Here is a 20069-nt window from a genome sequence, read left to right on the forward strand (position 1 = left end):
GTGCAGATCCAACCCACCTGGGCAGTGGCCAGAGCCAAAGAGTGATCTAAGTAATACATTCATCCTTTGGTGTCCATGGGGGATTGATGCCATGACCCCCAACCCATTTTGAATGCCCAAGTCCCTTATTTAAAAAATAGCGTAGTATTTGCATATAACCTACACTCATCCTTTCATCCTTCCGTATACTTGAAATCATCTTTTGATTAATTAAATACTTCATACAGTGTAAATGCTATGTAAATAGTTAGGTTTTATTGTCTTTTTTTATTTGTATTGTTTTTCATTGTTGTTGGGTTTTCCCAATGTTTTCCATCCGGGGATGTGGAACTTGCAGATCCCAAGAGCTGACTGTACGCGGTGATGATCACCACTGCCCCAGGACAATTCCTCAGGACAGCTGCACGGTGGCCTCCACCACCTCTCTGTCCCACCCCAAACCTATATCAACAGTTCATCAAACACATGGTCATTGCAGAGGGGAAGGTAGTTCTGGTATCACCAAGTATTTATCTGCTCGGTGATCCACACAGCTACCCACTTCGACCTCCAATACTTGTACATTCGTCTTTGTTTTACCACATTGTTGTAGCAGGGATGATGTTTTGGCATTATAGGCTTCCTTTTAGGATCTGAGCACCCCTTCCTAGCTATTTATTTTGCAGTTAAACCATATTATCTATTATTATCTTTTTTTTTTTTTTTTGACTGCTGGCCGGTACCGGGATCCAAACCCATGACCTTGGTGTTACCAGCACCAGCTCTCCCTAGTGAGCTAACCAGCCAGCCCTATCATCAAATCTGTGTAAGGATTCAGGTATTCACTTTCTGTCCTATATCAGTCTGATATCACTACTGTATGTCTCACTGTGCTTGTCCTTTTTATTTTTTTTCCTTCTTTTTGCAATTATGTTCTTATCTGCTAATTTATAAAAATATTCCATTTTTTTTGTATGTTTCTCTTAGCTCCATGTCCATCTTTTTCTCCAATAACACTCCCTGTTCCATCCCCACACTCCTTTATTTTCTCTACCTTGCCCCGCACCACCCCATGTGATATTAGCCTCAGTTTGTACCACAGGACACTGATATTCAGAGATTGATCTTCTAAAGTTCCTGGAATATAAATGTAAATTGAATTAATTTGCCCAGATGAGAACAACATAGAATAACAGGCTTCGTATGTAAATATCTCATGCTATCCACAAAGTGTTAGGGGTGCGACCTTGATAGTCAGTGGTCTAAGGTATTGGCCATGTACAGCTCATGTGTATCTTATCTCTCATTTTTCTCTTAATCACGTTTCTAGAAGTAGTGTCTACACTCACCTCCAAAGCCAGACATCTTATGCATGTTTTTTTTTTTTTTTTTCCAACTTTGAAGTATAATTGATGATTAAAAAGTATACATTTTGTTGTGAGGCTGCTGCTGGGAGAGGAACCAGAACACCCAATTGAGAATTTGAAAAGGGGACTTTATTAGCCGGCCGGCGACTGTCTCTCCAGATATTCTGGTGAGAGCAGCAGTGAGCCCGTTTTAGGGGTCTTTTTAAGGGCAGAAAAAATCATATCATCATGTAACCGAAATCATACAGCAAAAGTCACACAGTAAAAGTCACACGCTTCTTGGCGAGCATGAAACAGAGTAAGGCTAGGGCTGTGAACCAAACTGACTCCATTTTCCCTGCAGAGGACACTGTCAGTCATGAGACCCCCAGAGGGCAAATGATTACCCCAGGGGCTGCCCTGACAAAACAGACTGAGAGAAGAGAGGAAACAGGTATTTACTGAGTTACAAAACCCCTCCCCAGGGCTTGTTTACTATAATTATAAAAGTTACAGATTAACCTTTAAGACCCTTTTAGGAATTCCCACCTGTGCACAAAGCATCAAGGTGACTGCTACAATGACCCTCCTGGGGTGACAATGATGAACACCACTGCCTACTGAGCATGCACCCATGACGCAACCAGAAAGAACAGAACAGACCACCTCCAGTGACGCTGGCCTATACCCCTTAACTCCTTTCCCTATAAAAGACTCTGAACAGCTCCCCTGGGGGGGGGGGCTAGCTTTACTCTTGCTTACCCACCTTATGCGTAAGCCTATTTCCTCTTTTAATAAAGCATTGCTTGCTTTACTGTTGGGTACATTGTTCATTTCTATGACTTTGGAATCCAAAAGTGTAATTTAATCACTGGCAAAAATTGAAAAGCTTTGGGCACCAGAAAAGACTCTAGCTGCAAGAGGCAAGTGGCCACTGGGACTATTTTGCTCCCATGTCTCTGCTGCTGGTAGATCTCTCCTGGAGTCCCTGGCCTATATTCTGACAAGGCAATGCTTCATTCTCTACCTTTCTCTGATTTTCTGAGCCCTCTTCTGTTTGGTTGGATTGTATCCCCGTCTGTGTAGGTGCACCCTGGAGGGGTCCTGGCTATGCTTTGTTTTTCTGATTTAAATCTAGTTGATCCTTTTCTTCTTTATGCTGAAAACAGCAGGGAGGACTGCTTTTATTAATTACTGTTAATGGAATAGGTTGGCCCTGCTGATTAGAACTAGGCTAAACTGGACCCCACTCTTTTCTCTTTGTTTGCTTGGTTAGACATTTAGTTGAGTACTGGTCAACTAAATGAATAAACCTTCCAGTCCTTGCATCAACTTTTGGACTTTCAGGTCATTTGTTTAAGGCGAGAGGGCAAGCTGAGCCTGACCTGTCGGTAACAAGCAGAGCCCAAAGCAAGTAAGCTGGTTACAGGAGCAAGATAAGCAAGTTAATCAGCCAGGAACAGCAAGAACTTCCCCAGGGTAGTTCCCTCCCTAGGTCGCCTGGTTCCATCTGGATACAGTTCTTGGTTTTATCAGTCAAAAACTGCATACGCTGAAACAGCAAAGGCAGGCAAATTTTTAAAAATTTTCCATCTTACATATCTCGGTACAGGATAATTTCTAACTTCTAATTTCTACTAGGGGTGCTGGGGTTTTTCAATAAGCACTTTTCAATGAGCAATAAAAATGGCATAAGCTAAATCAATTTACCCTGTCACAATTTTTGTTTCAGGGTTTTTTTGGCCAGTAAGGGGATCTGAACCCTTGACCTTAGTATTATAACACCACCTCTAACCAACCGAGCTAATCAGCCAGCCCTCTGACTTGTCACTTTTTAAACAAAAAGTTTTTGCTACTGTTTTTGACCATTACATTTCTTTTTCTTTTTTTTTTAAAGATGACCGGTAAGGGGATCTTAACCCTTGACTTGGTGTTGTCATCACCACGCTCACCTAATGAGCTAACCGGCCATCCCTATATGGGATCCGAACCCGGGGCCTTGGTGTTATCAGCACCGCACTCTCCCAAGTGAGCCACGGGCCGGCCCTGACCATTACATTTCTTATTATAGATGTCCATCTGATCAAACTGGGTAGATTAAGACAACAGAAACTTATTCTCACAGTTCTGGAGGCTAGGAGTCTGACATCAAAATGTAAGCGGGGCTATACCCCACTCCCCACCTCAGGGGCTCTAAGCGAGAATCTGTCCCTGGTCTCTTCCTGCTTCTGATGGCCCCAGGAGTTCCTTAGCTTGTGGTTTTATCACTCCAATCTCTGCCTTCCTAGTTACTGCCCCCTTTTCTTTGTCTTCTTTGTGTGGGCCTTTGTCTAATCTTCTGCCTCTTATAAAGGTTCATGTGATTGTATTAGAACATACCTGGCTTATCAGAAATAGCCTTCTCCTCTCAAGATCTTTAACTTAATTGCATCTTTTGCAGTTTAAGGTGATGGTCATTCCGTTTCTGGGGATTAGGACATAGACACCTCTTTTTGGAGGGGACACCATGCAATTTACTGCATTCCCCTTTTTAAATCTATCTTTCTTGGAAAGAGTACACTAAGTTCTGAAAATCAGACTACCCCCCCTTGACTGACTTTATCTTTAAAAGATTTATTTTAAGTGCTTCTACAATAGGCAATCAGAGTTTCTCCAAGTTACTGGTACAGGGATCAAAACCCATGACCTAGTGGCTGTAAGGCTGCACTCCAACCAACTAAGCTAATTGGCAGGCTGTTTTTACTTTTTCAGTTCTCCAGTTTAGCCACACATTGGAATCAACTGTGGTACTTAGAATACTGGTGCCTGGATCTGTCCCCAAGCATCTCAATACAATTAATCTGGGTGTAGGGTAACCAGTTGCCCCAGTTTTCCTGAGACTGAGGAGCTTCCTGAATGTGGAACCTGGTCACCCTGTGTGGGCATTAGTATTTCTGAAAATTCACAGGGGATTCTTATAAATTAGGGTTCAGAACCACTGAATGTTCTGGAGGGGACGTCAAGAAATCGAGATTAAGAAGCAAAGATGAATGCAGGTATATGTGACCTGAGGTCAAATTTAAGTAGATCAAAGAGCCAAAAGAGACTCTGAAAACTTAAAAAAAAAAACAAAAAAAGGCATTGAGGATCGTAAGCAGCGGTTCTTTGTCTTCTGAGGGAGGAAGAAAGGTAGGAAGGTGGAAGGTCTTAGTTGCCTCTGTTAATCTGAGGAGGAATCATGTCCTTTCTCCTAAACCTGCATAAAACTTGAGGCAGCTCATGAATACCTTAAAATGTTAAGTTGTTTTTACTTTTATTGAGATCTGTGATTCATTTTTGAGTTAACCTTTGTAACACAATGTGAGATGACATTTATGTGAAACTGCCAGAATAGGGAAATCCATAGATATAGGACACTGGGAGAAGATATGGAAAGTGACTACTTAAATGAGCATGAGGTTTCCTTTTTGGATGATGAAAATGTTCTGGAACTAGATAGAGGTGATGGTTTTACAGCCTTTTGTAAATGCACTAAATGTCCTCCAGGCTCATCCGTGCTGCTGTGAATGACAAGATTTCATTCTTTTTTGGCTGTATAGTATTCCATTGCACATACAATGGGTCTTCAAAAAGTCGTGGAAGGATCTGTATTATCTTTTAATTCCATTTTTCCATGAACTCTGTGAAGTATCTTGTATATACCACATTTTCTTTATCCAGTCATCAGTTGATGAACACTTAGGTTGATTCCATATTTTGGCTATTGTGAATAATAGGGCAATAAAAATGGGGGGTACAGGCATACTTTATTTATTTGCAATTTTTTTTTTTTTTTTTTTTTTTTTTTTGGCAGCTGGCTTGTATAGGATCAAACCCTGGACCTTGGAGGTAAACTTTTTTTTGGTTTTTGGTGGCTGGCCTGTATTGGGGATCTGAATCCTTGACCTTGGTGTTATCGGCACCACACTCTCCCCAGTGAGTTAATGGGCCAGCCCCCGAGCTACTCTTTTAATGGTTAATCTTATGCGAATTTTGTCTTAATAAGAAAAATGAAAAAAAAAATGCTTTTGTAGGAAAATAAATTAAGTGGTCAAGAAGATTTGTTGAAAACCCCAATATTAATAAAATGCAGGTATTACATTAGGTATGTAGTACAGTCACCTTGGTGTGAGTGGAAGCTGGGATGGCCGTCTTCTCTTTTCAGAGTAGGATATTGACACCTGGGATCTGAGGAAGCTTCAGCTGACTTTGTCCCCTCACATCAGAGTCTGGACTATACCTGGGTGCATCAGCCTAACGCCCACAGGGTCCAGTTTCTCTCGTGCTGCTCTACTGCCTTCAGCCAGGGAGCTTTTACCTTCATGATGGTAGTTATCACTTCTGCATGCCCAGCCAGGTGAGGGGACAAGGATCAAAGGGCATTCAGCATGAAAACTTGTTTTTTCCTATATTTTCTTCTAGGAGTTGTGTGGTTTTAGGTCTTACATTTAAGTCTTTTATCCATTTTGAGTTGATTTTTGCATGTGCTATAAGATAATGGTCCAGTTTCATTCTTTTGGGTGTGGACATCCAGTTTTGCCAGGACCATTTATTGAAGAGACTATCCTTTCCCCGTTGTATTTTCTTGGTGCCCTTGTCAAGAATTAAACCTTATATGCTTGGGTTTATTTCTGAGGGAAAAACTTTTTTTTTCTTTAATTTTTTTTTTTTTTTTTTTAATACAATGGTTGGCCGGTATGGGGAACTGAACCCTTGACCTTGGCGTTAGAAGGCCGTGCTCTAACCAGTTGAGCTAACCAGCCAGCCCCGGAGAGAAAAACCCTTGATTTCTCTCTAAACATGATGTGAATTCAATTCCTCTCCAAGCTACACCCAAGATCAAACAGCTGTCATGGTGAAATGATTAATTAAATCATGGACTCTGGGGCCTTCATGCCTGATTCAGAGCCTAGTTCTGCCATTTTCTGGCCAAATAACCTTGGATGATTTATCTCACTACTCTGGTGCCTCAATATCAATATCTGAAATAGGGAGAATAGGGCACTTGAGAATATTGTAAGGATTAAGTGAGCCAAATCTAAAGAGCTGAATTGCAGTGGCTGACATACAGCAGAAACTACCAAGGTGTTAGCCGGCATTACTCTCACCTGGACAAAGTCAAAATCCTAAGCAGGCACTGACAAAGACATCCTCTTTGTCCAAATTTAAGTCAGGTTCCTCTTAGTCTTTTTTTAAATTTTTTTTTTTGACTAGGTCACAAATGCGGACTCTCTCCTTGACCTGCTTAATTCAGTTTTATCAAGAATCTTGCTGGGTCAGTTAAGCAAAAATCCCCCACCCTTGGTATCTGATCACCTCCATAATGATCAAATTCCTTATCTCCCACCCTCAATATCTTATTACCATGGCTTGCCATCAGCAAGAATCCTGTTGAGTCAGTCTAGCAAGAATCCCCCTAGCCTTGTGTCTCCTCTTAATAATCCACCTACTCCCTCCTGGCTATAAATCTCCACTTGTCCTTGTAGTATTCAGAGTTGAGCTCAGTTTCCCTCCTCTACTGCAAAACCCCCATTGCAATTGTCTCTCTTGAATGAAGTCTTCCTTACCATCCTTAATGAGTGTCATGAAAAAATTCTCTTTAACGGTTCCTTGATGTGATTCCCCTACACTCTGTTCTCACTGAGCAGTGAAAGTGCTTCTGAATATGTATCAGATTGTGGGGTATTCCTGCTCAAATGCTTGGAGTAGCTTCTCTCTGTACTTATTAAAAAAATAAAAGATAAAAAAATAACCTGCAACTGCCTCCATGATCTGATGTCTGACAATCCTGGGGTATCAGTTGCATGCTGTATTCATCCAATACATACCTTACGTTCTTTGCTGCAAACACACAGAACTTATAAACACACAGCCCTGGGATTTGACACTGGTTGCTCACTCTGCTTTGAATTTTTTTTTTTTTTTTTTTTTTTTTTTGGCAGCTTGGCAGTACAGGGATCAAACCGTGGTCCTCGGTATTATCAGCACCGTGCTCTAACCTACTGATTAGACTGCCTCACAGATTGGGCCGGCCCGTGGCTCACTCGGGAGAGTGTGGTGCTGAGAACACCAAGGCCCCGGGTTCGGATCCCATATACGGATGGCCGGTTCGCTCACTGGCTGAGCGTGGTGCTGACAACACCAAGTCAAGGGTTAAGATCCCCTTACCGGTCATCTTTTAAAAAAAAAAAAAAAAAATAGAATGCCTCACAGATTTCCACGACTGACTTCTCTCCTCGGTTGAGATGATATTTCATCTGATAAAATGTCCATGGTCACATGATGCAACGTGAAAGTCATCCTACTTCTCTATATCACCTTGTTTTCAGGATTTTATGTCACTCTTTGAGTTTATGAAATGTCTGCATCTCTTCCCTCCCCATATAGGTACTCAAGTTGAGTATAAACCCCAGGTGGACAGGTTTTTTACCCATTTTTGCAGCTGCAATTTCAGTTCTAAAATTGTTGCTTGTATCCAATGGCACATTTTATTTGAATAAATGAATACTCACGTCCACCTAATGCGATGGGCGATGGAGTATTTGTTTTACAATGGGAAATTCAGGCTTAGGTTTAAACACTCAACTGGTTTTTTTTTTTTGTTTTGCTTTTTGATTTTTTTTTTTAAGCCACTTTATTGAGGTATTATTGACATACAAAAAGCTGTACATAGGATAGATGGAGAGATGTTGGTCAAAGGATAAAAAGTGTGTAATGCAGAGTGAATAAATTCTGGAGATCTTTTGTACAGCGTGGTGACTATAGTTAATAATACTGTTTTGTATACTTGAAATTTGCTGAAAGAGTAGATGTTAAATGTTTTTACTATGAAAAAATATCTGAGTTGAGGGACATGTTAATTAGCTTGATTGTGGTAGTCATTTCACCATTTATACATGTATCAAATCATGTTGTACAATATAAATATATACCATTTTTATTTGTCAGTTATTCCTCAATGGAGCTGGGGAAACAAATAACTGGAAAAAAAGATGTGCATATTTAATGTATACAACTTAATAAGTTTGGAGATAAGTATATACGCATGAAACTATCACCACGATCTCCATCATAATATATTCATCCCCTGTGTTTAATGAACAAGGCTTCAGATCGAGATATGTTGTCTATAAGACTTTTCTCTTCGGCAGGGTCAATGGTAAATTGAGAAGGCATATCATTCAGCTGCATAGTGGGTGTTAAGATATTTTCAACTCAAAGGGCTGGCCAGTTAGCTCAGTTGGTTAGAGTACAGTCTTATAACACGAAGGTCACAAGGTTTGGATCTTGGATCCCTGTACCAGCCAGCTGCCCCCCAAAAAAAAGATATTTTCAACTTGATATCCTAGTTTAGTGTTCATAAACCTCCTAAGGTAAGTATATGTCAAGTTGTGTTTTTTTTTTAAAAAAGATGACCGGTAAGGGGATCTCAACCCTTGGCTTGGTGTTGTCAACACCACGCTCAGCCAGTGAGTCAACCGGCCATCCCTATATAGGATCCAACCCGCGGCCTTGGTGTTATCAGCACCGCACTCTCCCGAGTGAGCCACGGGCCGGCCCATATGTCAAGTTGTTATTGAGAACTAAAGCCAATAGATTTCACGAGCTCATTTGTACATCAAATTTACTGAAAACTAACAGACGATCTCCTAGTACAGGAGCCGCAGTAGTACAGACTTCCTTCACACCCTCGGGAATTTCCATGTTCTCAGAGTCCAAGACTCTCAAAAGATGAACCACTCGTGTCAAGCCAAGGAGTAGGAGAGTTGTATGTAAATCTTACCTCTGTCAGGGAGTTTGTTCTTGAAGGAGCAGGATAGGTGGTGAGAATAGCCCTGTTTGTGGCACAGAGGTGACCAGCATTTGAGATAGGAGTGCTGTGCTGACTTGCTTGCTCTCTCTCTTCATTTCTTCCCCTAGTTCTTTTATAATTCGAGAACTCCAATTTCACACGTGGGACAAAATGGTGTCTTCTGCACAGCTGGATTTCAACCTGCAGGCTCTTCTGGAACAGCTCGACCAGGATGAGCTGAGCAAGTTCAAGTCTCTGTGGAGGACCCTTTCCCCAGGAAATGAGCTACAGCACCTCCCCCAGGCAGAGGTAGAAGAGGCAGATGGAAAGCGACTGGTGCAAATTCTCACCACCCACTGCCCCGGCTATTGGGTGGAGATGTTGAGCCTCCTGGTCTTTGAGAAGATGAACCGAACGGATCTTTCTGAGAGAGCAAAGGATGAACTCAAGGGTAAGCAGGAACCAGTCCGCACTGTGCCCTAGGAGGAAGAAGGAATAGTCTCCAGGGTTTTAGAAATAACACTGAGCCTCTGAAGTGCTACCTGGCCTGAACACAAATGCTAGAGCTTCGTTAAGTCTGTTGGTATCTCTCCTGGTTCCTCTAGTCTACCTGTGTCTACCCTTCCCAGGTATTGTGTATCTACCCTGGCCTCTTCACCATACCTCCCTTCTCCTGTTCAAGACAGTTTATCTGAAATGTATTCATGATCCCGTTCTTTCACATGTCCTTCCTGATGTTAATTATATACCCTGTTTTGTTTTCAGTTCCCACTTATGTTTCCTTCCCCACATGGCATGTCTATAAACATTCTCTCCCCCAACCACCTCCCTCTCCCTCCCTCTCCCCCACCCTGTCTCTCTCTCTATCTGTCTGTCTGTCTGTCTCTCTCTCTGTCTCTCTCACACTCTCACTCACTCACTCACTCACTCACTCATCTACCTTCTGTTATGTCTGCAGCACAGATAGCATTTGGGACTGGGTGACTCTGTCTTCCTGTGCGTTGAAGGATATTTAGCAGCGTCCCTGGTTCCCAGGTACTAGCATTGCACTCTCTCTCCCCACTAGATGCTAGTAGCACTCTCCTTCAATATGTAACCACCAAAAATGTCTCTAGACATTGAGAAATGTCACCTTGGGACCAAAATCTTAGGTAGAGAACCATTGTTTCAGGTCAGTTGCTGCTCGTGGGAATCTCCTGGGGAGCTTTAAATATACTGATATCCAGGACCATTGGGGATACTGATTTAACAAATTGGTCTAGGGTTCCATCTAGGCAATGGGATTCTTAAAAAGCTTCCTAGGTGGTGCTAATGTGCATCCAAGGGTGGGAAACATATCCTAGGTCTGGGTGATTAATACAGTAGTCACCTGTGGCTACTGAACCCTTGAAATGTGACAGGTTTGAATTCAGATGTGGTGTAAGGCTAAAATATGCACTAGCTTTTTTTTTTTTTTTTTTTTTTTAAAAGATTACGGGCAAGGGGATCTTGACCCTTGACTTGGTGTTGTCAGCACCACACTCTCCCAAGTGAGCCATGGGCCGGCCATCCCTATATAGGGATCCGAACCCGTGGCCTTGGTGTTATCAGCACCGCACTGTCCCAAGTGAGCCACAGGCCAGCCCATGCACCAGCTTTTAACTGCATTGCTTTATGTATTATCCCTTTAATAACTTTTACATTGATTACAAGTTGAAGTGATCACATTCTAGATAGAGTTAAATAAAAATTCTGAAAATTAGTTTCACCTTTTTGCCTTTTATAATGTGGCTACACAAGAACTTTAAGTTATTTTTTTTAAAAAACAAATTTATTTCTCACAGTTCTGGAAGCCATATGTTCAAATTCAAGGTGACAGTGGGGCCACACTCGCTCTAAAGGCTCTAGGAGACAATCCTTCTTTGCCTTTTCCAGCTTCTGATGGTGTCTGACATTCCCTGGCAGAAATAACTTCAATCTGTGCCTCTGTCTTCACATGGCCTTCTTCTCTCCTAAAATCATAAAGGTAGTTTGCTTTTTCAGCTGTCATTCCATTCATCTCAGACAGCATTGCTGTGGGGAATATATTATTTCCCCTCGCTTGCACTTCATTAAGTACATTTATTTATTTATTGGTGTCTGGCCGCTATGGGGATCCGAACCCACGATCTTGGTTATAAGGCTGCACTCTAACCAACTGAGCTAACCAGCTAGCCACCATATCAAGTACATTTAAAACAGCTATACTTCTTATCCTTTTTTCCTTTTTTTTTCTTTTTTATATTTTATTTTTAATTGACAAATAAGAATCGTATATATTTATGGGGTACCAGGGGATGTTTTTTTGTGTGTGTCTGTGTGACCGGTAAGGGTAAGGGGATCGTAACCCTTGGCTTGGTGTCGCCCACACCGCGCTCAGCCAGCGAGTGCACCAGCCATCCCTATATAGGATCCGAACCCTCGGCCACGGGATCGGCCCCCAGGTGATGTTTTGATACATGTTTACATTGTGAAATGATTAAATCGAGGTAATTAACATATTCATCACCCCACCTACCATCTTACTACTTTTAGTAGTAGGAATATCTAAAATCTACTTTAGTAATTTTGAAATATATAATACATTATTATTAACTGTAGTCACCATATTGTGCAGTAGATCACTAAAACTTATTCTTTTTTCTAACTGAAACATTGTACACTTTGAACAACATCTCCCCTTTCCCTAACCCCACCCCCAGCCTCTGTAACCACCATTCTACTCTGTTTCTATGACATCAATGTTTTTAGATTCCACATATAACTGAGCTCATGAAGTATTTGTCTTTCTGTGCCCAGCTTATTTCACTTAGCATAATGAAATCAGTATGTCAAAGAGATGTCTGCACTCCCATGTTTACTGCAGCATTATTCACGATAGCCAAGAAGATATAGGATCAACCTAAGTGTCCATTAATGTATGAATAGATTTTTTTAAAAATGTGGTGCATATATACAGTGAAATGCTACACAGCCTCAAAGAAGGAAATCCTATCATTTTTTAATAGCCAGTTTTCTAGCCAGAAATCAGTTCTTAGCTTAATATTCCTTGTCTTTAATGGACAGGTAAGGGTTTTAGCCTCAACCTGTCCTATGGAGATTACAAATTTGAAAATAGCAAGAGGAAACCCCAGGAGTTGTATGCTTACCAGGGTCTGAGCTCTGTAAGATGCAAATTTCTTTCACCTCCTCCTTTTTCAGAAGTGGCTTTGAAATCATTTCTGGAAAGAAAGCCTCAATCATTAGGTAAGTTACCTTATTTATAATTTTCTCATGTGAGATTTGGGGACTCAGGGATTTGTTTTAATGAGATGCTGTGCTGAGCACTACAAATGCAAAGAAATGCACAACCCCATCTGGGCTTCCAAGGAGGAATCTGTCAGGCAGATGGGTCACAGGAAGATACAGAAAGCTAAAATGAGACAACTGTACCAGAAATCAGTAAATGCATACAAATACAGGAAAGAGTGAGCTTTATCTCTGAATCTAAACAAGCTCAAGATTTTTAAACTAAAGTAAGGATTGGCAAACTACAGCAGCCCAAAACATAATCCAGACCCCCCATTTGTTTTTGTATAGCCCACAGCTGAGAATAGTTTTTACATTTTTAAATGGTTAAAAAAAAAAAAATCCATTTCTGTGTCTGTTAATAAAGTTTTATTTGAACACAGCATGCCCATTTGCTACATCACCTGTTCTGCTTTTGTAGAGACAGGTAGGTATAAACAGGACCATATGATCTGCAAAGCAGAAAATATTTATTATCTGGCCCTTTACAGGAAAAAAAAATTTTTGCTAACCCTAATCAAAAGGATTTGGGGGTTAGTAATTTTTCCCCCTGCAATATTCTCTTCTCTTGACATCACTGATATACAGTCAGCATTCCATAGCCATGGATTCTGTAGCCATAAATTCAACCAACAGCACATCAAAAATATTCGGGGGAAAAAACTGGATGATTGCATCTGTACGGAACATGTACAGATTATCATTTCTTGTCATTATTATCTGAACAGTAGAGTATAACAACTATTTACAAAGAATTGTTTTGCTTTTTAAAAATTTATTATTGGAACATAGTTGATTGTATATATCTGTGAGGTACAGCATTAAATATCAATACCTGTGTGCAATATGTGACAATCAAATCAGGATAATTAGTATATTCTTCATTATACAATGTAATCAGTTTTGTGGCCCTCTATCAACTCCTCCCTTTTCCCTCTCCGACTCCCCCTTTCCCTCCTCTGGTAACCTCAGTTCTGTTTTCTTCTCTTAAAAGTTCAATGTTTTATTGTGATTGTTGTGTCTTTCTTCTTTTACTTATTTGCTTATTAATCTATTTGTGTATTTTTATTAGCTCCCACATATAAGTGAGGACATGCAATATTTCTCTTTCTGTGCCTGGCTTATTTCACTTAACATAATTTTCTCTAAGTTAATCCATGTTGCTGTGAATGGCAGTATTTCATTCTTTTTTTGTGGCAGAGTAGTATTCCATTGTATAAATATACCACATTTTCCCTATCCAGTCATCCTACAATGGACATTTAGGTTGGTTCCAACTCTTGGCTATTGTAAATAGAGCTGCAATAAGCATGGGAGTGCAGGTTGTCCCCCTTTTTTTTTGTAGCTAGCCCGTATGTGGATCCGAACCCACGACCTTGCTTGTACAAGGCTACACTCTAATCAACTGAGCTAACTGGCCAGTCTTGAAAGCATTTATATTGTATTTGATATTAATTATAAGAAATCTAGAGATGATTTAAGGTATACAGAGGGCTGGCCACTTATCTCAATGGGTTACAGCACGGTGTTGTAACACCAAGGTCAAAGGTTCAGATCCCCTTACCCGCCAGTCACCAAAACAAAATGAAAATAAAAAATAAAAAGTACATGGAAGGGTATGCAAAGATTATATGCAAAATACGACACCATTTTATGTAAGGGACTCGAGCATCAGTGGATTTTGGTATCTGTTGGGGTGGGGTCAGGGTCGGGTCCTGGAACCAGTCCCCCATGATACCAAGGGATGACTGTACTTCTTTACTATTGCCTTGAGCTGTAGTCATATTCTAAACTGGGGGGGGTGGTTTGAAAAGTCCCTCCACAGTCATTCACACCTAAACCTCAGGTAATCCAATTACTTTTTTTTGGCTGCTAGCCAGTATGGAGATCTGAATGAACTCTTGACCTTGGTGTTAGCAGCAACACACACTAACCATTGAGCAACCAGCCAGCTTTTTCTTTATTTAAAATATTGAATTGATAAAGATTGAATATATTTAAGGTGTACAGTGTGATAATTTGATATATATATATACACACACACACACACATTGTGTAATGATTATCACAATCAAATTAATTAACATCCATCACCACGTGTGCTGTACACTGGAATTTTGGGGGGCAGGGACCAACTGGTGGGTACATGAACTTGTTCATTTTAAAACTGAAAATTTGTACCCTTTGACCAATACCTCCCCATTTCCCCCATCCCCAGCCCCCAATAACTACTCTGCTTCTACCCATGAGTTTGACTTTATAAGATTCCACATGTAAGTGAGACTGTACAATATTTGTCTTTCTGCGTCTGTCTTATCTCACTTAGCATTTGTTTAAAGTCTTACTCTCGGTTTCTATGACATTGTTGTCCTAATTTTATTACTCGTATGTGATTACTTTTTTCCTCAGTTCTTTCAGAGTTCCTGTTCTTTCACCTAAATTTTTTTTTTTTTTTAAATATCCATTGGCTTTATTGCAGTTCTAGAATCAGGCAACACTTCATAAAATAGAATAATTGTTCCCCATCTTAATCTTCAAAACGGATGACTGGCTTGCTGTTTTCTCACTCAGCATACCGGTCCTGGGTGATATCCCTTGAAGTCTTACCAGCTGTTTCTATCCTGAAGACTTTCCAAAGTTTATATTCAGATTAGCATTTACCCTGAAGTTCAGATGCTCATGTCCAGTTGCCTCCTGGGTATCTTTTCAGAAATTCCTCATCTCTTTATTCTCCAGTGTTGAACTTCAGATCTTTCTTTCATTATGACTCCACCCTCTTCTTATGTTCCTTCCCAGAACAATGTAATTTTCTCTACCTCATCAGAAACCCGGGAGTTAATCCATGACAACTTTCTGATGCCCTGAAGAATGATTGATTGTGTGTATGTGCCTATTTTTCACCCAGGCATCTAAATTCCCTTACCAGAAAAGGTGTCTAAACATGAGATCATGGCCTGACACTTTGTTATGTCCAGTACCTCATTAACATCCTCTTTACATAATCTGGCCTTAAATATGGGGACCCCACAGTTGAACTTAAGCCATCTTGAAGTCCCACTGACTCCCAAACAGAAGTTTCAGTACTAGCAGAGTGACAAGATCATAATGTCTCTTCTTTTCTTCAGGGATGACATGGACTGAAAAACCAAAACATGACGACCTGGAAGAAATACTACAGCGTTTTGAAGAAGGAAAGCTAGGTTGGCCTCAGTTTACTCCAACTTGTATGTTCTGAGTGAAGAATATCCTCCTTGCTGCCTTTTCCCACTCCAGAGAATTCCATCTCTCTCCAATCTCGTTTTATCCACTACAGTCAGCCCTCAGTATCTGTGCATTTCACATCTGCAGATTCATCCTACCACCAATTGAAAATACTTGAAAAAGAGGGCCGGCCCGTGGCCCACTTGGGAGAGTGCGGTGCTGATAACACCAAGGCCACGGGTTCGGATCCTATATAGGGATGGTCGGTTAGCTCACTTGGGAGAGCGTGGTGCTGACAACACCAAGTCAAAGGTTACCATCCCCTTACCGGTTATCTATTTTAAAAAAATACATATATATTTGAAAGAAAAATGATTTTAAAAAAAGCAATACAACAATAAAGAATAGCACAAATTTTAAAACAATGCAATATAACAACTATTTACATAGTATTTACATTGTATTTACATTTATTAGGTATTATAAGTAATCGAGATAGAGAAAAAGTACATGGGAGGATTGCATAGGTTATATGCAAGTACTGTGTCATTTTATATCAGGGACTCAAGCATCTGAGGATTTTGGTATCCTTGGGGGGGGGGGGTCTTAGAACCAGTCCCCCACAGATACCAAGGGACGACCGTGTTTCTCATATACACACTAATTGCCTCATGAAGAATGCCTCCTTCCCTTTCATAATAATAGAGGGAGAATGAACACTGGAGAGAATCAACATTCAGTTCATAGATAGTTAGGAGTGTGTTGTATAGAGTTTCTCTTAGATTTTGCCATTTTTAATGCTCAGGCAATATCAACTCACAGATGAGAAATTGAGACCTATTATGAGGTAGGTGACTCACTTGAGCTGAGTTTGTGATAAGTTTAAGATACCCAGATAAGTTTAATTCTCAAAGTGTCTTAAAACTCCAGCTTATATAGCATCTTCAACAACAGTGAATTTTAGAGAAGTGACAAGGCAAAGGAAAAGGACTTTGAGCTTCTACGGGGTTACAAATCATGGGAAGGCGGATAAATGGGAGTTAGTAAAGTTTGTTATGTAGATTCCTCTGGTGCTGTCTCCAGGCTGATTAGAGTCTACAAGCTTACTTGAAAAAGTTCATGGAAAGATTCATATTATCTTTTAATTCTTTTTTTTTTAATTGGTTATGAATATTCATGGAGTGCAAAGCTGACTGTCACCACTCGTGCCCAAGATGTGATGGCCAGATCCATACTGGCAGCATGCCCATTACCACAAATTTTTCCATGAACCTTTTGAAATACCTTTGTAAATTTGTCTCTGGTGGTTAACTTTGTCCTTCCTTGTAAGGAGGTGGGAAGACTCCTTTTTTAGGCAAATAGGGAAGGGAAGAGAGCTTTTCTTATATCTGTTTCTTCTCCATTGCCGTTAGCTCCAAATAATCCTTATGCGAAAAAGGCATATTTTGAGGTGGCATATTCTGGTTTGCTACAGAATATTCATGTGCAAATTTTCATTTCTCCTGGGTATCTACTTAGATACTATTTAGAGGTTGTCTGATATCTTAGACATGCCATTACTTATTTACTCAAATATTAAAGTAGCAATAATAAGTTAAGGATATTATGGTGAAATCTATAATTGTCTATCTTTTCCACTGAACTAGGACAAGTAGTTAAAATAAGTCACGTTGAATTTTGATGGAACTAGTATTTCTCATTATGGCTCCACAGAGTAGAATCGTGTACTTGGTTTAGAGAGTCATTTGCTCCATTCATGTCTATAAACCAGCTATTGCACTTTCCAGCACACAATCTGGATGAAGAATTCAGATTAGACTCTGGACTCCTGTATCATCATGCTTCTGATCAAGGAAGCACATCTGTTTATGTGTCAAGCTCACTTTAGTTTTTATCTTGCAGAGGTTACAGAAGTGCAGGGAGAATATGTGACAAACTTGGAAGAAGCTAAGAAAATCTTGGAAAGAGAAAACCTAGGTTTGTATCAAATCCTCCTGGAGCGAGAATGGTGTCAAGTTGCTCTTTGTGAACCTCATTTCTCTTTTTTTTCCTTTCCTACTTAAAATAATTGTATTTTTTGTCTTCCTGTTGAATAATATACCCTGTCTATCCCCTACCTTATATCACTGAAGTTAAGGGAGATAAATATAGAAGTATGTTGCAGAAGAAGTTCTTGCAAATCTGGACAAGCAACTTTTGGTCTGAAGCCAGAGAAAGTGATGATACTGTTGCCCAGAGATACAAGACGATGATCCCATTCTGTAATCCTAGAATGCTTGCAGGGCCATTTCCATACACCGTGGTCCTGCACGGCCCTGCGGGCTTTGGGAAAACCACCTTGGCAAAGAAGTTGGTGCTGGCCTGGATGAATGATGACCTCAGTCAGACATTCAAGTATGTTTTCTATCTCAGCTGCAAGGAACTCAACCACATGGGGGCATGTACATTTGCAGAGCTGATCTCCAAAGATTGGCCTGGATTGCAGGATGACATTACAGAGGTCCTAGCCCAGGAAAAGAAAATCTTGTTCATCATCGATGGTTTTGATGAGCTGAGAGCACCTCCTGGGGCACTCATCAGTGATATATGTGGTGGCTTGGAGGAGAAGCAGCCTGTGCCTGTCCTCTTGAGCAGTTTGCTGATAAGAAAAATTTTCCCCAGGGCCACTGTACTGATCACCACACGACCCGAGGCCCTGAGAGAGCTCCGGCTCTTGGTCGAACAGCCCCTCTTCCTAGAAATCGAGGGCTTGTTGGAGCTGGACAGGAAGGCATATTTCTTGAAACACTTTGGAGATGAGGATCGAGCACTGAGAGCTTTTGGCTTGATGAGGAACAACGCAGCCTTGTTCCACCTGGGCTCGGCCCCCGCGGTGTGCTGGATCGTCTGCACTTGTCTGAAGCAGCAGATGGAGAAGGGGGAAGACCCCAGCCTGACCTGCCAGACCACCACGTCGCTGTTCCTGCGTTTTCTCTGCAGCCAGTTCATGCAGGCACCTGGCAGCTGCCCGGGTCAGTCCCTCCGAGGCCCGCTGAAGGCTCTGTGTCTCCTGGCTGCCGAGGGCACGTGGACACAGACATCCGTGTTTGACAGAGAAGACCTCGAGAGGCTTGGGGTAAAGGAGTCTGACCTCTGTCCTTTCCTGGACAAGAACGTCCTCCAGAAGGACAGAGACTGTGAGGGCTGCTACTCCTTCCTCCACCTCAGTGTCCAGCAGTTTTTTGCAGCTATGTTCTATGTCCTGGAGAACGAGGAGGAAGACGGGGATAGCCGTAGGTGGGACATTGGGGATGTGCAGAAGCTGTTCTCCAAGGAAGAAAGATTAAGCAACCCCAACCTGACCCAAGTGGGATACTTCTTCTTTGGTCTCTTGAATGAAAAGAGAGCCAAGGAGCTGGAGACAACTTTTGGTTGCCGAATATCAGTGGAGATCAAACAGGAGTTACTGAAATGCAAAGCAACCTCCAATGAGGAGAAACCCGTCGTCTCACTGATGGACACGGAGGAGGTTCTGTACTGTCTCTATGAATCTCAGGACGAAGAGCTGGTGAAGGGTGCAATGGCCCACTTCAGGGAAATGTCTCTGCACTTGGAAAATAAGACAGACGTCATCCACTCTTCGTTCTGCCTCAAGCATTGCCAGAACTTGCAGGAACTTACACTGCACGTAGCCAAGGGGATATTCCCGATGAATGATATTACATCGAAATCAGATGCTCAGGTTGAAAGGTAAGAAGAATTCTCTTTTATTTCACTAGTTCTCCCATCTTCAAAGTTTTTGGACCATCAGAGCTTGACATATACATTTTTCTACCTTCCCAGTAACCAGCAGTCCACAGACCTCGTCCCTTCGTCCATATCCTGACATTTTTTTCTTCTCACATCTGAACATTTAGATAGGCATGCAACTAACTTACCTAAATCTTTCCTCTGTAGGACTTTTTAGGAGATGTTTTGAAAAAGAGACTGCACCAAAAACCTCTTCTCTCTCTTCCATCCAAGATCCCAAGTCGAAATAGTGTCCATTTTTTGTTTGTTTTCTTTCTAACCTTGGCATGCAGGCTAAAACCAGTGAAGATGCCAGTGTTCAATGGTCGTTAATTAACTGTAGTTTGGTTGCCTGGTTCTTGGAGCTCCTGTCTCAGAAGAGGAAAAAGGAATGGCTGTCTCTAGGTTTGATTATGATGATTCTGATCTGTAATGCAAGCTCAGGCTTTTCACGAAAGCTCCATTTGTATGCCTTCTGCCACTTTCCCTTCTTGTAAGTTCTTCCCATCATAGCAGAGCCACAACATTTCTTGTCTATAATTCCTAAGACAAATCACAAGACATTTCCTCCTCACCTCTTTCAGTAGCAGGGTTATAGGGAGTGGGGCTGTTCTAGTGACTGGCTTACCTTATCGTGAAGAGACAGGTGCTAACACTAA

At 41.2% G+C, this 20069-nt stretch overlaps 1 protein-coding gene across 1 annotated transcript in view; it reads left to right on the forward strand.

Annotated features, from left to right (window-relative positions):
* The first annotated feature begins 9306 nt into the window (after positions 1 to 9306).
* The window catches only part of NLRP2 (NLR family pyrin domain containing 2), a 32397-nt gene continuing 21634 nt past the window's right edge, over positions 9307 to 20069 (forward strand). Inside the window, exons 1-4 of the mRNA XM_063089916.1 lie at positions 9307 to 9586; positions 12355 to 12399; positions 15567 to 15641; positions 17775 to 19371. Coding sequence (XP_062945986.1) covers positions 9307 to 9586; positions 12355 to 12399; positions 15567 to 15641; positions 17775 to 19371 — 1997 coding nt within the window. The remainder of the gene's footprint in view (positions 9587 to 12354; positions 12400 to 15566; positions 15642 to 17774; positions 19372 to 20069) is intronic.

Source organism: Cynocephalus volans, chromosome 3 (assembly GCF_027409185.1).
Source record: "Cynocephalus volans isolate mCynVol1 chromosome 3, mCynVol1.pri, whole genome shotgun sequence".
Taxonomy (NCBI): domain Eukaryota; kingdom Metazoa; phylum Chordata; class Mammalia; order Dermoptera; family Cynocephalidae; genus Cynocephalus; species Cynocephalus volans.